The sequence below is a fragment of the Elephas maximus genome, chromosome 8, assembly GCF_024166365.1.
Source record: "Elephas maximus indicus isolate mEleMax1 chromosome 8, mEleMax1 primary haplotype, whole genome shotgun sequence".
Taxonomy (NCBI): Eukaryota; Metazoa; Chordata; class Mammalia; order Proboscidea; family Elephantidae; genus Elephas; species Elephas maximus.
This window is the reverse complement of record NC_064826.1, coordinates 27,007,083-27,029,574: the sequence shown is the minus strand read 5'-3', so window position 1 is coordinate 27,029,574 and position 22,492 is coordinate 27,007,083. Positions and strand designations below refer to the sequence as shown.

Below are 22,492 nucleotides of genomic sequence, written 5' to 3'. Positions count from 1 at the left end.
AATTAAGAAGACCTTTCTGCTACCAAAAAACCTATCCACGTAAGGTATAGTTTGCCTAATAAGCTAGATAGCTAACTATAGGTATTCAAAGAAATGCTACTTAACTTCAAGCTGACAGGATAATTTAAAGTAAAATAAATGAAACTAAACAGCTTCAGAAGGAATAAGACATTCAAAGTTAAAGAGCATTGCCCAGATTAATGAAGCAGCAACACAAAATGTAATCTGTGCCCAAATGGGCTTTCCAGGGCCTCTGAAAGCTGCAGGCAGCATTTCTGTTCAGGAAGCCACTCAGCACTCGCTTGTCTTTTCCCCTGAGAGAGGATATGGTTTTGCTGACACTGTGTTTAGTTAAAGAACCAAAAATGTCTGATAATCTGGTACTTACAAACGTTCCCTTAAAAGGAAGTCTAAGGAGTCTGGGTAGCAGAAGCAGTTTGCAATCAGCTGCTAAGGGAAAGATTGGCGGTTCGAACCTACCCAGCAGCTCAGTGGAAGAAAGGCCTGGCAATCTGCTTCCATATAAAGATTATAGCCAAGAAAAGCCTATGGAGCAGTTCTACTCTGTAACACATGGGTCACCGTAAGTTGGAACCAACTCGGTGGCAATGGGTTTGGTTTTGGGTTTTAACAAAGTGTTATAAACAAATACGATTTGTGCAAACTCTTTCTGAACTGTGGTGTCAGGCCTAAGCACTAAACTACACATCTCATACCTGGCCAGGCCCTGCCTTCTGATGGGTCTTAACCCTAACCTGAGCGCTCCCTAGTTGGGGCTGGGGATTGGTAAATGCCACACTGAGATAAACCACACGTGCTTCTGCTCTTTGTGGCTACCTGGAATGAGATGCTTATTTTAGTGCTTAGGCCTGAAACCACAATTCAGAAAGAGTTTGCACAAATCGTATTTGTTTATTACAGTTTGTTAAATTTCTGTATCACTGACCAAATAAACTGGGAATTGGCACTAGGCCTACTTACCAACAGCCCACCTGTTAAGATGCAATATCCTTTTGTAAAAATGTAGAAGCAGAAGGAAAGGGAAAATTAAGAGTTAAGCAAGAAAGGTCTCATCCTGCCCTCTCCCACAAATTTGTCGTGTGGGCTTGAAAAAGTCACAATCTCAGTGTCTTCAAAAATTGAGTGAAGAAAGGGAAAGAAAATGCTCAAACGAGATGATTTCCTCAGCTATCTTCCAGCAACCAAATTCTACATTCCCTGGATTACCCAGTCTTCATAAAAAAATGGACGCCATTAAGAAGGCAGGCAGCTCTACAAAGCACAGTGACAGGCAGCACACACCGAGTTACCCTAAATAGAAGTAGGAATTTCAGACACATTTTCCAGAGTCTTATGGCATACCTAATTTAAAACGCCATACATAGAGTATAAGAAAATACAATGTGAACTGTAACAGCTAATAGCAAAAATACAAATACAATGTGATCAGCAGAGCTCAATGCAAATTTAAAACCTCATTTCTCATTACTGGTGACTGGATTTCAGCGATGGACATGTTGACCTTTTTTTACCCCTTCCTGCCATAGGCTGCCAATCTTGGTTTACTTAGTGACCACCAATTCAGAATGAAAAAACAGGCCTTTCCAAGGGCATTATTTCAAAATTCAGAAGAGATTCTGACAGGTTAAACATCCCTTGGAATAGGAGAAGTGAATATTTCTATTCCAAAGTAAAATGGTATCAAGAGATTTTCATAAACATATTTAAATGCATATCTTTCCAGTCCTGCACTCTCCAGCTTGCAAAAACAAGGCAAGTAACGCTGACGGTATACATTTCAATTCTAAAAAAAGGAAATTAGATAAAAGAAAAGCCTTCAGGGCTCTCGATTTTCACAAACCAAACACTAAACAACTGCACTTCTTTCTTAAATATTAAAAATTGGGTTATAATGTCAGGGGAAGAAAGTGGATAAAAGCAAAAGAATCATACAAAAATGATTGCTGGTGGTGGAAGATAAAGCCGATTTTGCCAATTTCCTCAGGAAGAAGCTGGCTCCCCAAGTCAAGTTCCTCAGTGTTCTGGAATAGGAAGGAAGAGCAATAAACACTTAAAAAAAAAAAAGCATGAAAGCATATAAAGATTTAAAAATAATGGACTGAAGATTTGTTCTGAAGGTATAATCTCCAGCCATGCTCCTCTTTTTTTTTTATCCTTCACACATGGGGGATGTGGAAGTCTGCAGGCAGGACAAGGAAAACGATACATATAAAGAAACAAATTAACATTCAGTGACTTGGGCAACTGAAGGGAGCTTCAGAGATGATCTTCCGCCTTCTGCAGATAGGGAAACCGAGGCCCACAGCAGCAGAATGAGTAACACCAACACAGTGCACTCTTAAGTGAAGCCTAAGTAACACAGCTGCTCAGCCACGAGTGACGGGTGCTGGGATGAGAAAGGGGAGGGAGAAACACTATGCAGCCACGGTGACCAGTGCTTTATGAACAAGAAATAGAATCTAAGATAGAACCCAAAGGGGAGGGGGGGAAACAACCAGGGCTTAGTCTCTACTTGTACTGTGAATGTATTTTATTTTACTAGAACAAATTAAAAAGTGAATTTCAGAGGTAAGGAAACATAAAAAAATTACAAAAGGAAAAAAAAATTTGCAATATAACAAAGGGTTAATAGTCTTCTTCACATTGGAAGGACACCTATAAAACAACATTTAAAAGGTAAGCATCCAAATGGAAGAATTGGCAAAGAACGGGAACAGGGAAGAAAAAAATCCAAATGACCAATGCACATAAGGAAATATTCAGCGTCACTAACAGTAAAACAGAAACCAGCAAACCTAATACCTGGCATTTGTTTTCATAATATCGAGTGTGCAGAAGAAAATGGCACTCTCATATATTGTTATGGTAGCATAAATTGTTACTACTTTTCTTGAGGGCAATTCACTAATCTGTATAAAGAGCTTAAATGATGCTCATCTCTTAGAAACTAATAATGCCATTTGCAGAAATTTATCAAAGATGCACCAATTTAGGAATATCAATGGAGCAAACATAAATGTCTAACAATAAAAAAGAAATTAAATAAAATTTAGATATAGCCACACTATGGTCTATTATGCAGCAATTTAAAACCACGTTTACGGAAAATATTGGATATTAAGTAATGCTCATGACACATTGTGCTTATTTAAAGGACCAGCTATATGTGAACAAACTGGCAACCCAAACCCAAACCCAAAACCAAACCCAGTGCCGTCGAGTCGATTCCGACTCATAGCGACCCTATACAGCAACTGGAAATGTTAATTGAGAAGCTCAGGGTGCAGTAAATTTATGTTAATGGAGGAGGAACCATTCAGAAAAGGAGAGTGAGAATGGTTGCACAACCTGAAGAATTAATCAATGTCACTGAACTGTACATGTAGAAACTGTTGAGTTGGTGTATGTTCAATAACAACAAAAATAAAATAAATTTTAAAAAAGGAAAAGAATGCACATGATATATTATGTAAAAAAAATTAAAATGATTCCAGTTACCATATCTATAAAAGAGAAACTGTTAAGTCGTCTAGAGCTGTTGGAAATACAGGTGATAACTGCTTTCATTTTTAAATATTTAAAAAATTCTTTAACATAAACGTTTATTTTATTTATATTAAAAGTGTTCTTAACAATAGATAAGCAGTAACTTTGATGAAGGGTAAGACGGTACACAATTCTGGGGAAGCCAGCACGACTTGTCCAAGGCAAGGTCATGGAAGCTCCATAGACACATCCAGACTCCCTGAGGGACCAAATTGCTGGGCTGAGGGCTATAAGGACCATGGTCTCAGGGAAAATTTAGCTCAACTGGCATAACATAGTTCATAAAGAAAATGTTCTACATTCTACTTTGGTGAGTAGCATCTTGGGTCTTAAAAGCCTGTGAGTGGCCATCTACGATACTCCACTGGTCTCACCCCTTGGAAAGCAAGGGAAAATGAAGAAAACTGAAGATACAAGGCAAAGATTAGTCCAAAGGACTAATGGACAACAACTACCCTGGCATCCACCAGACGGAGGTCAGTACAACTACATGGTGCCCAGCTACCACAACTGACTGTTCTGACAGGGGTCACAATAGAAGGTCCTGACAGAGCTAGAGAAATATGTAGAACAAAATGCGAACTCACGAAAAAAAAAAAGACCAGACTTACTGGCCTGACAGAGACTGGAGAAACCCTGAAAGTATGGCCCCCGGACACCCTTTTAGCTCTGTAATGAAGTCACTCCTGAGATCCACCCTTCAGCCAAAGATTAAAAAAAAAAGATTAGACAGGCCCATAAAACAAAACGAGACTACAGGGATACACCGTTCCAAGTGCAAGGACCAGAAGTCAAGAGGGGACAGGAAAGCTGGTAATACGGAACTCGAGATCAAGAACGGAGAATGTTAACAATGTCGTGGGGGTGTTAACCAATGTCAAAAAACAATATGTATACTAACCATTTGAAGAGAGGCTAGCTTGTTCTGTAAACCTCCATCTAAAGTATAATTTAAAAAATTGTTCCTAAAGTAGTATCAAACTGGAACACTTCTGAACACCAGAATTTAATAATACATTTTTTTGTTTGTTTTTGCTTAAAAGTACACAAACTTAAAAGGGCCAAAATTAGAGTTCAAATTTTAGAGATGAAAGTGAGTAATTTTTCTATTAATATAAAATGTGTAAATAAACACAGAAATGTTTGAAAATGTATTGCCTTTTTCTCCTTTGTCTGATTATACAGGTAGGAAATCTGAACAGCAAACACTGGGGGTGGTGGTGGGGGCAAGACTTAGTTCAATGCTTCTTTGGGAATTTTTTAAAGATTAAAAGGCTTTGTAATGCTCTCCCATTCTTTGGAACCAGAAGAGAAAGCAAACAAACGGAAGTATTATGAGAACTACATATCCTTTCTGAAATGCTGGGAACAAAGTTAGCCTACCAAAAAAAAAAAAAAAAAAAAAAGGAAAGCTCTAACATCCATTCTTTTGCATAGTAATGGGATTTGAAAGTTTAGATTATGCTGAAAGCAGCTGGTAAGCGGTTATGTAGTATCTTCTTTTGGAAATCTTCAAGTGAAAGGCCAGCTATTTGTCCACATATCCATTATAAATCACACCGTCATGGGTTTTCTTTGGACAAAGTTCACCAGAGTCTCATGTAATAGAAGGAGATATCTGATGGGAAGAACAATTTGGAAAGGAACATATTGCAATAAACCTATGTCTACACATTTGCAGTTAGCACAAGTGACCTAAACTGAAAAACAAAAACCAAACAAAAAAAAAAAGATATGGATAGAAAGAAAAAACAAACACTTATAGAATCTGTGTCCGTTTTATGCCTCTCTGTAGACAGTGAGATGCTTGAAGGATTAAAAAAAAAAAAAAAAAAAAAACTGCAATTAGAAAAAAAAGTAACAGTATTGCAGAATCTAACTATAAATAAAAACTGAAAAATCAAACCTGTTGCTGTCAAGTTGATTCCGACTCATAGCGACACTATAGGACAGAGTAGAACTGCCCCACAGGGATTCCAAAGAGCAGCTGCCAACCCTTTGGTTAGCAGCCAGGCTCTTAACCACAGCACCACCAGGGCTCCACAGAGACCCTATAAAAAACCAAAACCAAATCTGTTGCCGAGGAGTCGATTCCGACTCATAGAGACCCTATAGGATAGAGTAGAACAGCCCCATAGAGCTTCCAAGGAGCACGTGGCGGATCCAAACTTCCGACCTTTTGGTTTGCAGCCGTGGCACTTAACCACTACGCCACCAAGGTTTCCAGTGATTCTGTAGGACACAGTAAAACTGCTTCATAGGGTTTCCAAGGAGCGCCTGGCGGATTGAAACTGACAACTTTAACCACTTACACCACCAGGGTTTGAGCAACCCTACAGCAGCCATAAAATTATCATGATTATAACTAACTTTTATTAAGGTGCTGTGTATGCTACTGAACATTTCTTTCTTTCCTTTTTTTTTTTTTTTAATTCTAATCCTACTCTGCCACCATGTCTGCCTAGTTAAGTGGTTTCCATGTTTCGGCCTTTTTTTTTCCCCCTAGTTATGCTAACTTTAGGAAGAAACAGGTTGATGAAATTTCAAAACCAGGTTTCTTCTTTCTTATTCTGATTGCTTTAGTGGTCCAGCCAACTTAAAACATTTTATAAAAACAATGCCATTGGAATTATATTGTCATTGAAAAATCATTATCATTTTCATGATATACGCTTCTATGTAACACATTGAACAGTATTCACAATAAATATTTATTGAAATTGGCATAGATATAGGCATACAAAGATAAACACCCATACATGCCCAAGAGGACATTCCACAAAAACACACAGAACCCAACTGGTCATGATGCCATTGAAAGAAATTATTTACCTTTTTAAAAAATGAATGGTACCTAGAGAAATGCTTTTGGTTAAAAAATGTGGAGAGAAGAAATTTATCTTGAGTCTCACACTAAGAACTCAAGCATTAAAGAGAAAGAAAGTAAACCAGAGAAATGAAGATACAACCAATACAAGAAGATACAGATGACTCTTTTGTCCACAGAAAATAGAGATGTGCAATCAAGATGGAAAAGGCTATTCATAAAATCATTGCTGAAACAGCATTTCTGGAGCTGAGAGAAAGAAGTCAATTGCAAACAGACTTAGAACTTTTATGAAGAGTATGAAGACATATTTTCAATTTAATTGGTTATAAACATTCATTAGGACTTGTCATATAAATTCCATGGTTAGAAACGGTCATCCTAGATAAAGGATTCTACGCCTCATAATTGTGTAAATTACTAAGGACAACTTCTTAATAGTTGAAAACAGTCTTATATAGCAAACAACACACAGCATCACTGAAAGAATGTACTTCGTAAAGCCTAAGAAGCCAAAAAAGATCACAGAACCACAGAAATCTCTAAGTTAGAAAAAACAGGAAGTCTAAACATGCTTCCGATGCATCTTTAAGAAAAAACAAAACCATGAAATTGAGAATACTCATATTCAATAGGAATCTCAAAGCAACACTGAAATGATACTATCAGAAAAAGATTTATAGGGGAAATAAGAATAAAGAAAAGAATAAAATATACAGTTTCTATACAGAGCAATAAATGCTGCAATACCCATTCATTCATTCAACAAGTAATTGTTGAATATGCTTGTCTGCTAAACAATGGCAACAAGGACAGAAATGGCTCCATCCTCTTGAAACATATATTCTACAAGTTATAAGATCTAGGTCAAGATCTTTTTTGAATTCTAGTGTGAGGCAAAATTATCCAGGTTCAGGTTCAAAATTCAGACTTCAGGGTCCCCCAGGGATTCGGATTCAACAGGTGTTAGTTGGAGCCCATGAATCTGTTTTTTAAGTAAACTATGGTAAAAAGAATGAGGTTTTAGCTCTGCTATTTATTAGCTGGAACCCTGGTGCACAGTGGTTAAGAGATAGGCTGCTAAACAAAAGGTTGGCAGTTCGAATCCACCAGCCACTCCATAGAAACCCTATGGGACAGTTCTACTCTGTCCTATAGGGTCGATATGAGTCAGAATCGACTTGATGGCAATGGGTTTGTTTTTTGGTTATTTATCAGCTATGCAGCTTTGGGTACACGTCATTTACATTTGGCTGTAAGTTTGTAAGGTGGGAATAATTCTACCCATTTAAAAAGTTTATTGTAAAGAATAAAAATATTTTTTCAAGTGCTCTGCATAGTACATGACACCAAAACAAACAAAACCCATTGTTGTCCGGTCGATTCCAACTCACAGGTGTTCAAAATGACAACTGTGAAACAATTTCAGTTTACAGAAGGCCAGGAAACCTGGATTCACGCTTAGCTCAGATGCTTCCCAAACACATGACACTGGAAAAGTCATTTAACATCTGTGAGCTTCACTTTCTACTTATGTAATTTGTGGGTACCAACACATACACTGTTTACCATCACACATACACACAAAAATTAGATGTTTGTGATATCCTTCTGTAAGCTGTAGAAAACATACTACATAATAAACCAAAAAACCAAACCAATCCCAGTGCCGTCGAGTCAATTCTGACTCATAGCGACCCTATAGGAAAGAGTAGAACTGCCCCATAGAGTTTCCAAGGAGTGCCTGGTGGATTCGAACTGCTGACCCTTTGGTTAGCAGCTGTAGCACTTAACCACTACGCTACCAGGGTTTCCCTACATAATAAAAGTAATAATTAATAGTAAAGAGTACCAGCATTGTTTGTCATAGCAAAGTGTAAAAAAAATTCTCAAAAAAAAGAAGTCTTTTGTGAAAAAAACACTGAGAAGCAATGCACCTTTATCTTATTTAATTTTTCTAACAATGTTTTCCAAGACAATTCATTCATTCAAGAGTTTACTGAACACCTATCTGGAAAACAATAACTTTCCAAATGGAAATCAGGAGCTGAAGCCTTCTTAAATATTTTTTTGAATATCACAAATCTGGACACCACTTTATAGACAGCACAAAGACAATTTGGATATAGTCTCACAAGTAAACACTGGCTAGAAATACTATCAAAAGAATAAAAGCCTCTTGGTCACCTAGCTGAACCACCTCTTTGATGCTTACATCTTTTTCTGGAACAAAATGCTAGCAAACAGCCATCTAATTTCACTGGTTAGCAATGCACCAGTTGTAGGCACCATCATCTGGGAGGCTTTGTAAAGTACAGATTCTGAAATTCTGCTTCTGGAAGTCCTGGACAGAGCTCTGGGAACTGTCTGTACAATATGCTTCTCAAGAGATTGTGACGCATGGCCAGAACCCAGCCTCCAGTGATGCTGAACTTGCCAGGCCAGCCTGTCTCTGGGCAGTGCAACCAATCTCTGGTGATATTATCTTGAAATCCTCCCCACTTGTGTCCTAATTTTACTCCTGGGACTACAAACAGCACAAGCCTAATCTTTCTCCATGCTAAACATTTCCAGTTCTTTCCAGTAACCTACACAGAATATGTTTCAAATCCAAAATGCCTATGTTGGGCCACATCTTTTTATTTACATATAGTGCCCAGGGAAAGCACAACGCTCAAGTAGAATACAATGGGGACATTCTCTCCTTCATCGGAGTTACAATATTTTTATTAACACCACTTCAGTGTGCTCTTTAATAAATTGTGGCCACATGATACCATGCTTACTTTTCTTTTTTTTTTAACACGCTAATTTTGGAATCGTTTTAGATGTACACAAATGTTGAAAATATGGTACAGAGAGGTCACATACATGCCCTTCACCTGGTTTTGGTTTCCCTAATATCACCATCTGACAGTACCATAGTATATTTATCAAAACTAAAAATAAGCTTATTTTTATTTTTTAAAAAAATTTCCTCCACCCTGAACACAGACTTTTGGTTTTTCTTTTGTTTTATTACATGATGCAAGTATAGGACCTTACATTTCATCTTGTAAGATTCAGGGCAAGATTTGATCTCGTAAGACTCAGGCTTTGATTCTTACAAGACGAAATATATGAACCTGTATTTGTTAAGAGTTTTGAGGTCTTATATTTGTTTAGACATTCTGAGTTAAGGGTCTGTTAGACAATGCATCCACTATTGCCACTAACTTCATTGTCATTCACATATTTGGAAAGCAAGCGTCTCTAAGCTCATCCACCTGAACAGATCAAGGCTTGGGGTGATGGAAACCTCCATCAAGCTGCATTAAGTAGCCTCTGATGCATAACATCAACAAAGTACAAATCCAACCAGTTATCTGTATATCCAGTTACTCTATCCTTCACACAAAGATATTCCTTGCTTCAGGGACGTTCAGACACATTTGCATCTCTACATTTTTCTTTCTTTCTTTTTTACTTGTCTTATATATATTTGCATGTTCTGGTTCTTCAGATGAAACCTTTACAGTAGCTGCACAATGGAAGAAATCCATTCCCAAATGACTCTGAAAGGCTTAGGAAATAAGGCAACTCTCTAGACTTAACATCTACTGGCAACTCACCGAAGCAGTTAATGACCATGTGTGAAAGCTGGTGCTCATAGGAAATCCACAGAGAATTCCTGATGAGTCACAAAGCTAAAATCAGAAGAAATAGCAAAGTAGTGTTGGTAACATTCTTCCTTCCGGAAGAAAAGAGAATTCAATTTATCCTCTTGAAATTACTTACTTGCCTTAATTATTACAAAGCCAGGGAACAAAATGGCACAAGATAGCAATTTACTGTTGAAATCTCGATTAGAAAGGATCATTTAGACATGTGGACCCAAAGATAATAGCCATACTCAGGTATATCAATCACTTCCAGATGATTTTTCTAAACAGTTTACTTCTCCACAAAAGATGTGAATACAGGTACTTTCCAATTCTGTTTATCTCTCAAAACCAGGCTGTGGAATTAAAGTTCTTAAATTGCAAAATAGAATTGACAACGCTCTCAGAAAGGCTGCAAACTCACAGGCTTCCTATCATTCTGGTGAGCTTCTAAAAATGGGAAAGCCATTTAAAAAAAATCTTCAAAAAAAAAAAATTAGAATGCCAAAAACAAAGCTCTTGAAACTTACCTCATAGTAACTTCGAACTGCATTGCAAAATGCTTCATCAGCTACAATTTGGGTTTCCCCATTGAGGAAGGCCTGGAACCGTTCTTTCAGTAACTGCAATTGTTGCTTGTTAAGCTGCAAGGAAAAAAGGAAATTAGCTGATAAATTAGCTAACCCACGGAATGTAATGATCCATAAAAGTTTATTTACCATGTATATTAGATTTGACACCTAGGATTAACCTTATCATAAAGAAAGATCAAAACTAAAAATTCCTACTACTCTGACTGATGGCTCAATTTTAAAATGCTTCCAAGTCACTGACCTGTGTCCACTGGAATTCTGATACTAAAATAGAATTCACTGATGGAAAATTTGGCAACAGATACTAGTGCTGGTTACACAACATGATTGATGTAACTGGTGTCACTGAACTGTACACAGGAAAGATGTTGAATTGGCAAATGTGTTATCTATATTTTTTATAATAATAAAAAAAAAAGGCAGAGGAAAGAAAAAAAAAAAAAAAAACGATCCAACTTTCTAACTCCAGATGGGATCCCCATGATTACCTCCCAGGTCTTGGCACAAACATGGAAAAATCAAAAATTTGAATGAGAAACTGTTGTGCAGAATTACCAGCTGTCCTGAACAGAGAGAGCAGAGTGGACAAGCACTCTTGAAGTCGGCCCAGGACAAGAGGTAATAGCAAGGAAGACTGCAAGGAACAGAAGGGGTCCTGAGAAAGAATGCTCTGGGAAGAACATCTGTTGGATGCCAAAAGTTTGGATTCCATGAACAAACATATCTCAGTACCTGAGATAAGATAAATGAAGCGATGATACCAAAACCAAACCTGTTGCCATCAAGTCGATTCCAACTCATAGCAATCCTATAGGACAGAGGAGAACTGGCCCATAGGGTTTCTAAGGAGTGGCTGGTGGATTTGAACTGTTGACCTTTTAGTTAGCGGCCGAGCTTTTAAACTTAAGGAGGAGACAAGCCCAAAGGACAACATAAAGAACAGAGATAAAACAGCAGGGCAGCGACAATGTCTTCAGGCATGCTGGGAGAAAAGCTGTGGAACTAGGAAGAGTTTACAACCAGATTTCCTCACTGTGGGCCTAGCTAGATTAATTATTACTGAGGATGGGTGAGATGTGGGTTACGACTTAGCAACAGTGTCCTCTACTCATCAGCTACAAGCAAGATTGGCTACATAATTTGTAAGGTCCAGTGCAAAACGAAAATGTGATGCCCCTTGTTAAAAAAATTATCAAGAATTTCAAGACAGCAACCAAAAAAAAAAAAAAACCCAGCTGCCATCAAGTCAATTCTGACTCACAGTGACCCCATGTGTACAGAGTACAACTGCTTCATAGGGTTTTCGAGGCTGTGACCTTTCAGAAGCAGAACGCCAGGTCACTCTTTCAAGGTGTCTCTAGGTGGGTTCGAACTGCCAACCTTTTGGTTAGTGGTAGAGTGCTTAATCAACTGCACCACCCAGGGACTCCAAGACAACAATAGCAGAGCATGAAACCAAGCACAGGGCCCATCTGAGCACGAGGCCCTTTTGCAATGGCACAGGCTCATGCCTACCAAGCCAGCCATGACTACAAGAGCATCTACCTCCCTGGAGGTCGGGTGGACTAGGTCATGCAGAGATTTTTTTTTTTCTTTCTTTCTTTTAAATACTTAAATGGAGAAAGAACAATACAGTCTTTGAGATAAAACAACAAATCCTCAGATATATAAGAACAGCAATGGAGTAAGCCTTCCATTTTATTCGATCCCCTATTAGACTTTATTAAAGAACTCAGTCCAGTTCTGAATTCTACAGAGAGATGGGAAGCATTTGAAAACATGCCGAGGCTAAAACGGTTAAAGGATTAGAAAGACGAAACAAACCGGTGTGATTTGGCTTTGAAAAGAAGGTTGACTGAAATAAGTTTAAAATCTGCTCAAAAGGCTTATTAAAATGCCATTCAAATATAAGACAGGCTCTTTCAAAAACAGGTTTTATTTAGGAGTTGAACAAACAAGACAGTTTGTAAAGGAACTGTTACTGGTAGTTACAGGCTGATAGAGAAGTGCTCTATTGTATCCAGGTGTAAACAAACACTCTTGTTCTGAGGAGCGAGGACAGAAGACCATTCCATTTCTTCACCAAGGTTATCGCCTTCATTTTAGGGGAAGCTAAACCAATCTGAAACCCAGGAACATGGCCATTATATTTCATTCCCCTTTTTATAATATGAAGAGAAAGAAAGCAGGGACCTCTTGTGTATGTGTGTTCAACAAAGCAAATTAAGTCCATGACTTCAGCTCCCTGAGCGTGGTTCACAAAAGGGACCAGGTGGAAATTGAACAGCAATTGCTGAGAGCGAGGCAGCTGAGAGCACTTTAGCTGCCAAGCCCCAGGAATCGCCAAGAACGGCTTTGACTTGCAATCCAAGGGTCCATGGAAATGTATTTGAAAATGGCAATGAACTGGAGGGGACTTTCAATTCTTTAGTACAATCCCCTCTTAATGAATATGATAAATATCATTCAAAAATTAGAACCTGTGGATTTCTTCATTCCAGTTTCTTACATCAAAGGCATTTTGTTCTTTAAAAATTGCTCTAAAATAACATCTTTGCAATTTCTAGTTTATTAGTGTTTAATTTCAGGTATTTTAACAATAAGATACTCTTTTGTAATTACGGAATGGAAAATTTATGCATGTGAATCAAAAAAAGGAGATTTGAGCAAGCCACCTTCATGGAAACTCCAACAAAGATGATGTAGTTTACAGAACACAGCAGCTGACTAAATATCAGGCTTTTTTTTTTTTTTAGACATAAAATGACAGTAAATATTACAGTGTTACACAAGTAGTCAATAAATGAATAAATATTATATTAGTATAAAGATGAGGTCTACTGTTGCACACAGAAGAGATAGGGAGAAAAAGGAAATTAAACTTAAATCCGGCAGCGGGCACACCTGTCAAAAAGCAGAATTTCCTAAAAATCTATTAGCATTATAAGGTGCCCTGGTGGTGCACATAGTTAAGTACTCTGCTGCTAACCAAAAGGTTGGCAGTTTGCTTCAAGGGAGAAAGACCTGGCAATTTGCTTCCATAAAAATGACAGCCAAGAAAGTCTGATGGGGCAGTTCTACTCTGTCATATGGGGTCGCTAGGAGTCGAAAATGACTTGACAGCACTAACAACAACATTTTCATTATAAAAATAAGCTGTATTATATGCCAACAAATAGATCAATGGAACAGACCCCAAAAACAGATCTAAGTACAAACAAAAATGTATTAGAAAATACCTCTGTTCAGTGAATGAATGGTCTATTCAGTGAATGACGTTAGAACAACTGTAGCCATCTGGAAAAAAATAAGTTGGACTATACCTCACACCCTGTTATGGTCCAAATGAATTAAAAATTTTAATGTGAATAATGAAACCATAAAGGTACTACAAGAAAATATGGGAGAATTCCTTTAAACACTGTTACGAGAAAGGCCTTTCTAACCATTAACTCAAAAATCCACAAGTCGTAAATTTAACTGCAGAAACACTAGAAATAAATTTTCTATGGCAAAAAAAAAAAAAAAACCATAAGCAAAATTATTAGAAAAAATATGAACCAGAAAAAAAAAAAATTTAGGTACTCATTTGTCGAAGGGCTAATTTCCAAACAGAGAGTAACTCCTGGAAATTGATAAGAACTTGGCCAATAAGCCAATAAAAAAAATAGACAAAACGGATATATTTAGCAAAATGACTCTTAAGCTTATGTAAGTATGTCTAACTTCATCTATAATAAGAAAAGTGCAAATTAAAACTATATGAGACATCATTTTTTTTTCATGTTTGGAAGCATGTAAATTAATATAACAAAAGCAATGGACAATTTGCAAATAAATTCCTACATCTTTGTTGATCAGCAATTCTACTCTAGGTATTGATATTACAGACATACCTGCAAAGTGCAACATGACATATGTGCAAGGCTGTTTACTGCAGCATTGGAAACCCTGGTGGCATAGTGGTTAAGTGCTACGGCTGCTAACCAATGGGTCGGCAGTTCGAATCCAACAGGTGCTCCTTGGAAACTCTATGGGGCAATTCTACTCTGTCTTGTAGTGTCGCTATGAGTCGGAATTCACTCAATGGCACTGGGTTTGGTTTTTGGTTTTGGTTATTAACAGAAAAAAAAAAAAACGCAACATAAATGTCCATAAATAGGATGCTAATTAAATAAATAAGAGGCTAATTAAACACTGGAGTACTATGAACTGTATAAAAATAATATGCTGATATGACACGATCTTCAAAATATCTTTAGGAGGAAAGCAAGTTATAAAACGGTATGTACCCTGAGGGAGGACAGCAGTGGGATGCAGACCTCAAATTCTTGTAAAAAGATCGGACTTAATGATCTGAGACTAGAAGGACCCTGGAGGTCACAGTCATCAGACTTTCTGTTAGCCCAAGACAGGAACCATTCCCAAAGCCAACTCTTCAGACAGGGATTGGACTGGAGTATGAGATAGAAAATGATACTGGTGAGGAGTGAGCTTCTTGGATCAAGTAGACACATGAGACTACATGGGCAGCTCCTGTCTGGAGGGGAGATGAGAGGGCAGAGGGGGACAGAAGCTGGCTGAATGGACACAAAAATAGAGAGTGGAAAGGGGTGTTCTGTCTCATTAGGGATTAGGGTGACAGCAACCAGGAGTATATAGCAAGGTGTATATAAATTTTTGTAGGAGAGACTGACTTGATTTGTAAACTTTCATTTAAAGCACAGTAAAAATTAAAAACAAAAACCATATGTAAAACAAGCCACCATGTTCATAGAAAAAAATCAAAGTAAGAATGAACATGTACTTCAATTTGCTTCTGTATGCAAGTTGTGGGAGGGGTGGAGGTAGCCACGGGAAACGGGCAGATGGAGAACAAAGATGGAAAGGAGATTTTCAATGGACATCATTTTATTCATTTTGGTTTTTAAATCCCAGTACCTTATTATCTATCAACATTTAATTAATGTGATTTAAAATAAGCTATAGTAGCACCTTGCACATCTTCAGATTCAGAACAAGGATGATCCACTGCACATAGTTTAGAGATGGCCCTACATGGGGGCCACATAGTGGACCAATTGACTTTTTGATTCTCCTTTCAGGTGAGATTTGAACTTTTCAAACTTGAGGATTGAAAAGAACCTTAGATTTAAAAAGTCAGAAAAGAGCTACAGTAATCACCCTATTCAACATTCTAATTAAGGAATAAATTGTCACAAAATCCACCCTGAGAGGTCTCTCAATCTCCACCGGAGCTCAGTCAAATGCACACACATATACACATGCAAGCATACACACATACACACACATTTTTATTGTTTCACAATGAAGCCTATTCTAATTTAGTACAGCAAAAACGAATTGAAATCTGCTTCCTGATGATTTCCACACAATCCTAACTCTATGCTGTCTAAGACAAAATAAACTAAGTGTTACTCTCCTTCAGAATAGCAGTTCAACAACTTGAAGACTAACCCGTTGCCATCGGGTCAATCCCGACTCACAGGTACTGGTTTATTCGTAAGTTTTCTCTTTTCTAGGATAAACTTTTCCAGTTCCCCCCACATCCTGGTATTCTCCTAAGAGTACTTCCAGTCTGTCCATAAAATAAGCATGTTAAATAAATCTAAGTATTTGAAAATTATAAGATCAAGAAATGAAACTCATTACAACAGCAATCTCTCTCTTAAAATGTACTGGATAAAGTGATCATAATTTTCCTATTATAGTGTGGCCAACAGAGAGACAAGTGGGAGGACCACTTCCCACATCTGAAGCACTCAACATCTATTAATTCAATCTAAAAACAAATTAACTCTTCCTGGCAGTCACATCATATAACTGACTCACATCACACTGCTAATCAACAAAACTTTCTAAAAGATTCTTACATGTGCTTCGTTAAGCAACGTTTCATCTGGCTAGATTTAGATCATCCATTTTCCCAGCTGATTAAAATTTTTTTAAGAATTCTGATTCTTTTACCAATGACCAAAATAGCTCTCCTGGTTTTGTTATATCCACTAATAATAAGAAGAAGGCATTATCCATTGCATAGGGTCACTATAGGTCAAAATCAACTGGATGGCAACGGATTTGGTTTCTGGTTTTACCCATTGTCTTAATCCGGGTCATTACAAAAATATTCATCAGTTCAGGGTTAAGGAAAGAATCCTGAAACATGCCATTACATGTTCATATTCCTCCAGTTTGATCTAACCTACCGTTTACATTCTTTAGGGGCAGTTGATTGTATTATTATTCAGCCTACATTTTAGATTTACCCATATTCTGTGTTCAGAGTTCTATATTTACCAATGAATGAGTAAAATGTTTTTCAAATATAAAGAAATATTTGGCTATCAGAATTATCTAAGGGAAAATTTAAAAGAACTTTTTATATGAAACTAAATTGCAGAAACTTAACAAGAACATAAATATCCTTGCAAATATCTAAATACAACCAAGGGAGTCACCTCATAAAAAGAATATTTCAAATACCAAAGAGTAAAAGCTCAATTTTCTAAATCTTGTGGCTAATAAGTGCCACAGGAAAAATGCTTAGCTTCCAGACTTCAGAGATGTCTCCCATTTCTTAGGTGTTTCTTTTTCTTTTCTTTTTTTCTCCTTTTTTTTTTTTTTTTTTTAACATGTTCAAATTAGATTCTAGCCCTTTCTTTCCAAATCATGGATCAAGAGAGGACTTATCCCAGGATCTTTCCTACAGCGGGAGACTGTTACACTGCTCTGGGGCCCAGCAACCAATGCTGTGTGGAGCCTGCCCTGACCTGCAATCCCTGTCGCCAGCAGTCTTGACACTCAGAGAAGGCTGTGTGACATCCTGACGAGTAAAGGCCATCACAATCAGATTCCACATCAATAGGGCAGGTGATTAGTGGGTATTGCATCTCTAGGACATGAAGGTGGGAGGTGGTGTGTACATACATACCTCAAGAAGAGGTAAGCAGACAAAAGTTTTTCAAGGAAGTAAAAAGCTTTACTCCCAGATTCAGATAACCCCTGAAATGCATAAAGGCAGAACTTAATGCCTCCTAGTTAGATACAGTAAAAGATACTACCAGGCAAAGACTAAAGGATAGATGGTATTTTCCTTTTCCCTTCCTACCAACACTTTCCAAAAAAGATTTCCACAAAACTACTGGGGCAAAATAACCAGCTCCTTCCATTTTTCTGAGACCTTTCATCACCTCATACATTACAAATCCAGTGAGAGACATTGCTATTAATAGTTCCCTTCCAAGGAACCTTTCTCACCCTCTTAATCAATAATCACTGATACCCAATTTTATTTGGGACAGTGAATATGCCTATCTAAGACTATAAATACCACTCTGTTGTCACTGGACATAGTCAAGTGACTAAGTTAAGGCCAAGGAGATACAGGCAAAAGTGTGCATGACTTCCAGGAAAGCTTAAAAGCCAGCTAAAGCAAATGCTTTACCCCTTTCTCTCTTTCCTCTTTTCCTACTGGATGGAATTAGATATGATCACTGAAACCGCCATCTTGGTCCATGAGGATGGTGGAGCAGCAAGATAAAAAGGGTCTAGTCCTCCCAATGTGGTGCGATCACTGTAACTCTGGACCTCGCACATCCTTTACAAGAGAGAGAAATAAACTATATGTACAAATCATGCTTACTTGGGGTTTTTTGGTAATACGGAGTTGAACCAAATAGTAAGTGATACAAATCTTAATAAGGTAATCAACCAGTGGGAAAATTCCATAGCACATTGTCCCTCGGTGATAAGTTTGTTTTAATTTATTCCAATATATATATAGTACTCTTTCCATATGTTATTTTATATGAAAAACCTCTTATCCAATGAACTAGCCCCAATGAACAGTGCAGGCTAGAATCTAAGTGCCTGAGGCAGACTGGAAATAAAATTATTCTGGGAGGCTGAATTATCTTGTTTCACGTATTGACAAGGGGGCTAAAAAGCCTCAACTTTGCTAATAACTCTTTAGCATATTTTAACGAAATGACTAGTACAAAACAGCAAAATCCCATTGTGTAGTGGATAGTAAATGACAGGTTAGGCTCACTCGCCAGCTAAGTGAATTACTAATACTCACATTCACATCAGCTTCCCAGTCAAATTCAAACCTTGGCAAAATTATAAGCCATTATGGCATTGCCTTTTGGGGGCTAACAAATAAACAAAGCAGTTTGGCAGTTTCTCAAAAAGTTGAACATAGAACTACTGTAGGATCCAGCAATCCCAATCCTGGGAATACACCCACAAGAAGTGAAGGCAGCAATGCAAACAGAATTCTGCATACCAATGTTCATTGCAGCACTTTTCACAATAGGCAAAAGATAAAAGCAACTGAAATGTCCATCAATAGATGAATGGATAAATAAAATATGGTACATACATACAAGAGAATATTACTCAGCCATAATGAGAAATGAAGTCCTGATGCATTACACAAGATGGATAAACGCAGAAAGCACTATGCTGAGCTGGAAAAGGGCAGACACTGTATGATCTCACAGATATAAACTAAGTGAATGTATAGAAAACAAACATTATTAATGGTTACCAGCGGTGGGAGGGAGGGTGAAAGGGGAGTTTTTGTTTAGGGACATTGAGTTATGTGAACGGTGGTGGAATAATCTGGAGAAGGATAGCGATAAAGGCTGAACAAAATATAATCAATGTCGCTGAATTGAACATGCAGGAATTGTTGAATTAGTGAAGGTTTTGCTGGGTATATTTTTACCACAATAAAAAAGGGAAAAGGAAAAAAAAGTCTACTTGAAAACTGAAATGGAAAAAAATAAAATAAAGCCAATACAAACCAACACTTTAGCGATCTCTGTTGAAACCAAGGAATTCAGGAATGACTGGGGTAGAGAGTTGAAAGGGAAACAAAGTTTATAAACCACTCTGAGAAGTTCTTACTGCAATCTAGCAGTCCCTCCACACAGATCGTTAAGGTCTGACAAAATCAATAAGGCTTCCCAAACAAAGCTCCTGGGATGTCTCCTGTGGAAAACAAGGCGAGAAATGGGAGGCAATCAGCACATGCTCAGCCACCTGAGAGTCCTGCAACCTCAGAGAAAGAATCCATCACTAGACATCAAAGCTTCTAGCCAGTGCTTACCTGCAAATGCTCCTAGATCTGCCTGGTGGAATATGTCTAAGGAGATAAAGAAGGGACTGCTGACCTTTAGAAACAATATGATTTCTCCATGACCACATCCCTATTAGATGGATAACTTAATAACTAGTAATACTAGTTAATATTTATTGACCACATACTATATACTAAGCACATTTCTAATCTCTTTTCCAAAGATTGTTAAGAAAGTGGCCCAGTTCGTATAATTAAGGAGCAGGGCCAGGTATACTCTCAGATAGTCTGACTGGACATGCTCTTAGCCACTGGCTACCCTTGGGGTTTCTTCTTAAACTCAGGTCACATTCTGTACACTCAAGTCAAGACACATGACTTCCAGAGCCTAGCAGAGCCAATCACGTAATTTGATTAGCCTTAAGAGGTGAGTAAATGTTCTCCTCCTTCTAAGTTGCCCTCAAAACACTGTTCACCCATCCTCTTTCATGCCACTCTGACTTTGCATACACTGTTCCCTCTCACTGGAATGTCCTAGCAAACACCCTTTCAACCTTTAGAACGTAACTCAAAGGAAAGCTCCAAGAAGTCTCCCTCCTCCTGTTTCCCCAAAATAAGTCATTCCATCTTCTCTGTGCCACTTCTGTACCTCGCGCCTCTATCATTTGCTCATGTGGCTTCCTCCTCACTAGACTAGAGATTCCTTAACCAAGGTGTCAGTCATCGATATATCCCCCACACTGAATACATCTGCTAACTTGAATTCATCAATGGTGGAGAAAAAATAGACTGTCACCATTTGGAATCATCCATATGATCAGGAGGGATCAGTTCCTGGAGAAGGACATTATGCTGTGTAGAGGGTCAGCGAAAAAGGAGGAGACTCTCAATGAGATGGACTGACACAGTGGTTGCAACAATGGGCTCAAGCATAACAACGGTTGTGGGATGGTGCAGGATCAGGCAGTGTTTTGTTCTGTTGTACATAAGGGTCACTACGAGTTGGAACCGACTCAATGGCACCTAACAACAACCACCGTTCAGTATTGCTCTTCTGGGCATGATTCCTGTCCTAATCATTGAGCAAAAGATCCTTGTGGTGGTAAAACTGAGAGTGGGAATGGGGAGCGGGCACAGACTGAGAAGAGAATTCCAAGATAGTTAGTGAGTTGTCCAAATAATAAGTGATGGTCAGACAAAGCGAGTCCTGAAGAAACAACAAAGGGTTTCTTTGTTGAGTGGCAGTGTGAGTAGTACTGTTTCGCAGATGATATTATTCTCAGGCAGGAAGAATTTCGTGCCTCAATACCATCTGGTATTCAACGGCAAGTTCTGCATGCTGAAGCCACATCTGCAAAACGCAGTGATTATATGTTTACCACAGAATATTCAGACAGACTCAGAAGCAGACAACTGCTTGCCAGTCTAAAAGTTTAAACTTACTGACCATCTCAAATCAACAAAATGGCCTTTTCCAATAGGTAATACTTGGTTTGGAATAGCTGCTTTTGAAAGAATATGGCACAAATTTACCCAGAAAGGTTTGAAGTTTTTGTCTGCTTTCTAAAATAGGTATATTATGGTGGAAACAGCTATCTGTGAAGGAAGGGTGAGGAAGGAGGTAAGGAACTTCCAGCCGGCCATCTTTAGTGGTCCATCCCCTGACGTAAGCAGTGGCAGGTCTCAATAAGCCATTAAGGTCTACCTGGAATGCTAATCCTCTACCTCAGTTAGTATGTTATCAACTAAATAACAGAAGCCCCAACACAAAATTGCTTGAACAATAAGGGGGTTATTATCACATATCTCAAGGAGTCCAAATGAAAGAACTTTCCAGAGTCAGTTAATTCAGTTGCTCACTGAAGTCATCAAGGACCTAGACTATTTCCATCTGTCTATATCCTTGATGGGACCTCTGGGTGGTACAGATGGTTAATGTGCTTGGCTGCTAACCAAAAGGTTGGAGGTTCAAGCACACCCAGTGGCAATTTGGAATAAAGCCCTGGTGATCTAATTCCAAAACATCAGCCATTGAAAACTATGTGGAGCACAGTTCTACTCTGATACCCACGAAGTCACCATGAGTTGGAGCCATCTCAACAGCAACTGGTTCTTACATCCTTGATGTGCTAGCTTTTGTCCTCAGGTTTATTACCTCCAAAGAAATTCACATTAACTCTACGCAAAGCATCCTCACACAACAATAACCAAAGGCTAAAGAAAATGTCTTTACTGTGAAAAAGGGGTATCAAAAACAAACCCGTTGCCGACGGAGTCAATTCCGACCCTATAGGACAGAGCAGAGCTGCCCCATAGGGTTTCCAAGGCTGTAAATCTTTAGAGATGCAGACTGCCACATCTTTCTCCCACAGAGTGAATGATGGGTTTGAACTGACCTTTCAGTTAGCAGCTGTGTGATTAACCACTTGGCCACAGGGGCTCCTGAAAAAGGGGTACAAGGAAGAAAAAGCTACCCCAGAATCAGCTCCTCATCCAGCAGATTCTCCCCACATGTCACTGGCCAGAATTGATTCATGTGGCCCTTCCTAAAGCAATCTCTGGGGTAAAGAAACTGAAATACCGTGACAGACCAGGCAAAATTCACCCAAGGGAATCAAGAGGAAGCCAGCCAGCCCTGTATAGTAATGGGGCCTGATATCTGAGTAAAACCAAGGGTCTGTTAAGGAAGAAGGGTAGCAAAACAAGGGCTGCTATGCAGGCAACCAGCACTGTCTGTTTTGCCTGACCTTTCCAGAAA

General features: G+C 38.4%; 2 protein-coding genes across 3 annotated transcripts in view; both read right to left on the bottom strand.

The window, feature by feature from the left end:
* Window positions 1-9,985, bottom strand: part of RNF148 (ring finger protein 148) — a 33,929-nt gene extending 23,944 nt beyond the window's left edge. The window contains exon 1 of the mRNA XM_049893896.1: window positions 8,161-9,985. The gene's annotated coding sequence lies outside the window, so the exon portion shown is untranslated. The remainder of the gene's footprint in view (window positions 1-8,160) is intronic.
* The window catches only part of CADPS2 (calcium dependent secretion activator 2), a 608,633-nt gene that overhangs the window by 426,502 nt on the left and 159,639 nt on the right, over window positions 1-22,492 (bottom strand). For both annotated transcript variants that reach the window (XM_049893894.1, XM_049893893.1), the window contains exon 2: window positions 10,566-10,679. In XM_049893894.1, the coding sequence (XP_049749851.1) occupies window positions 10,566-10,679 (114 nt within the window). The remainder of the gene's footprint in view (window positions 1-10,565; window positions 10,680-22,492) is intronic.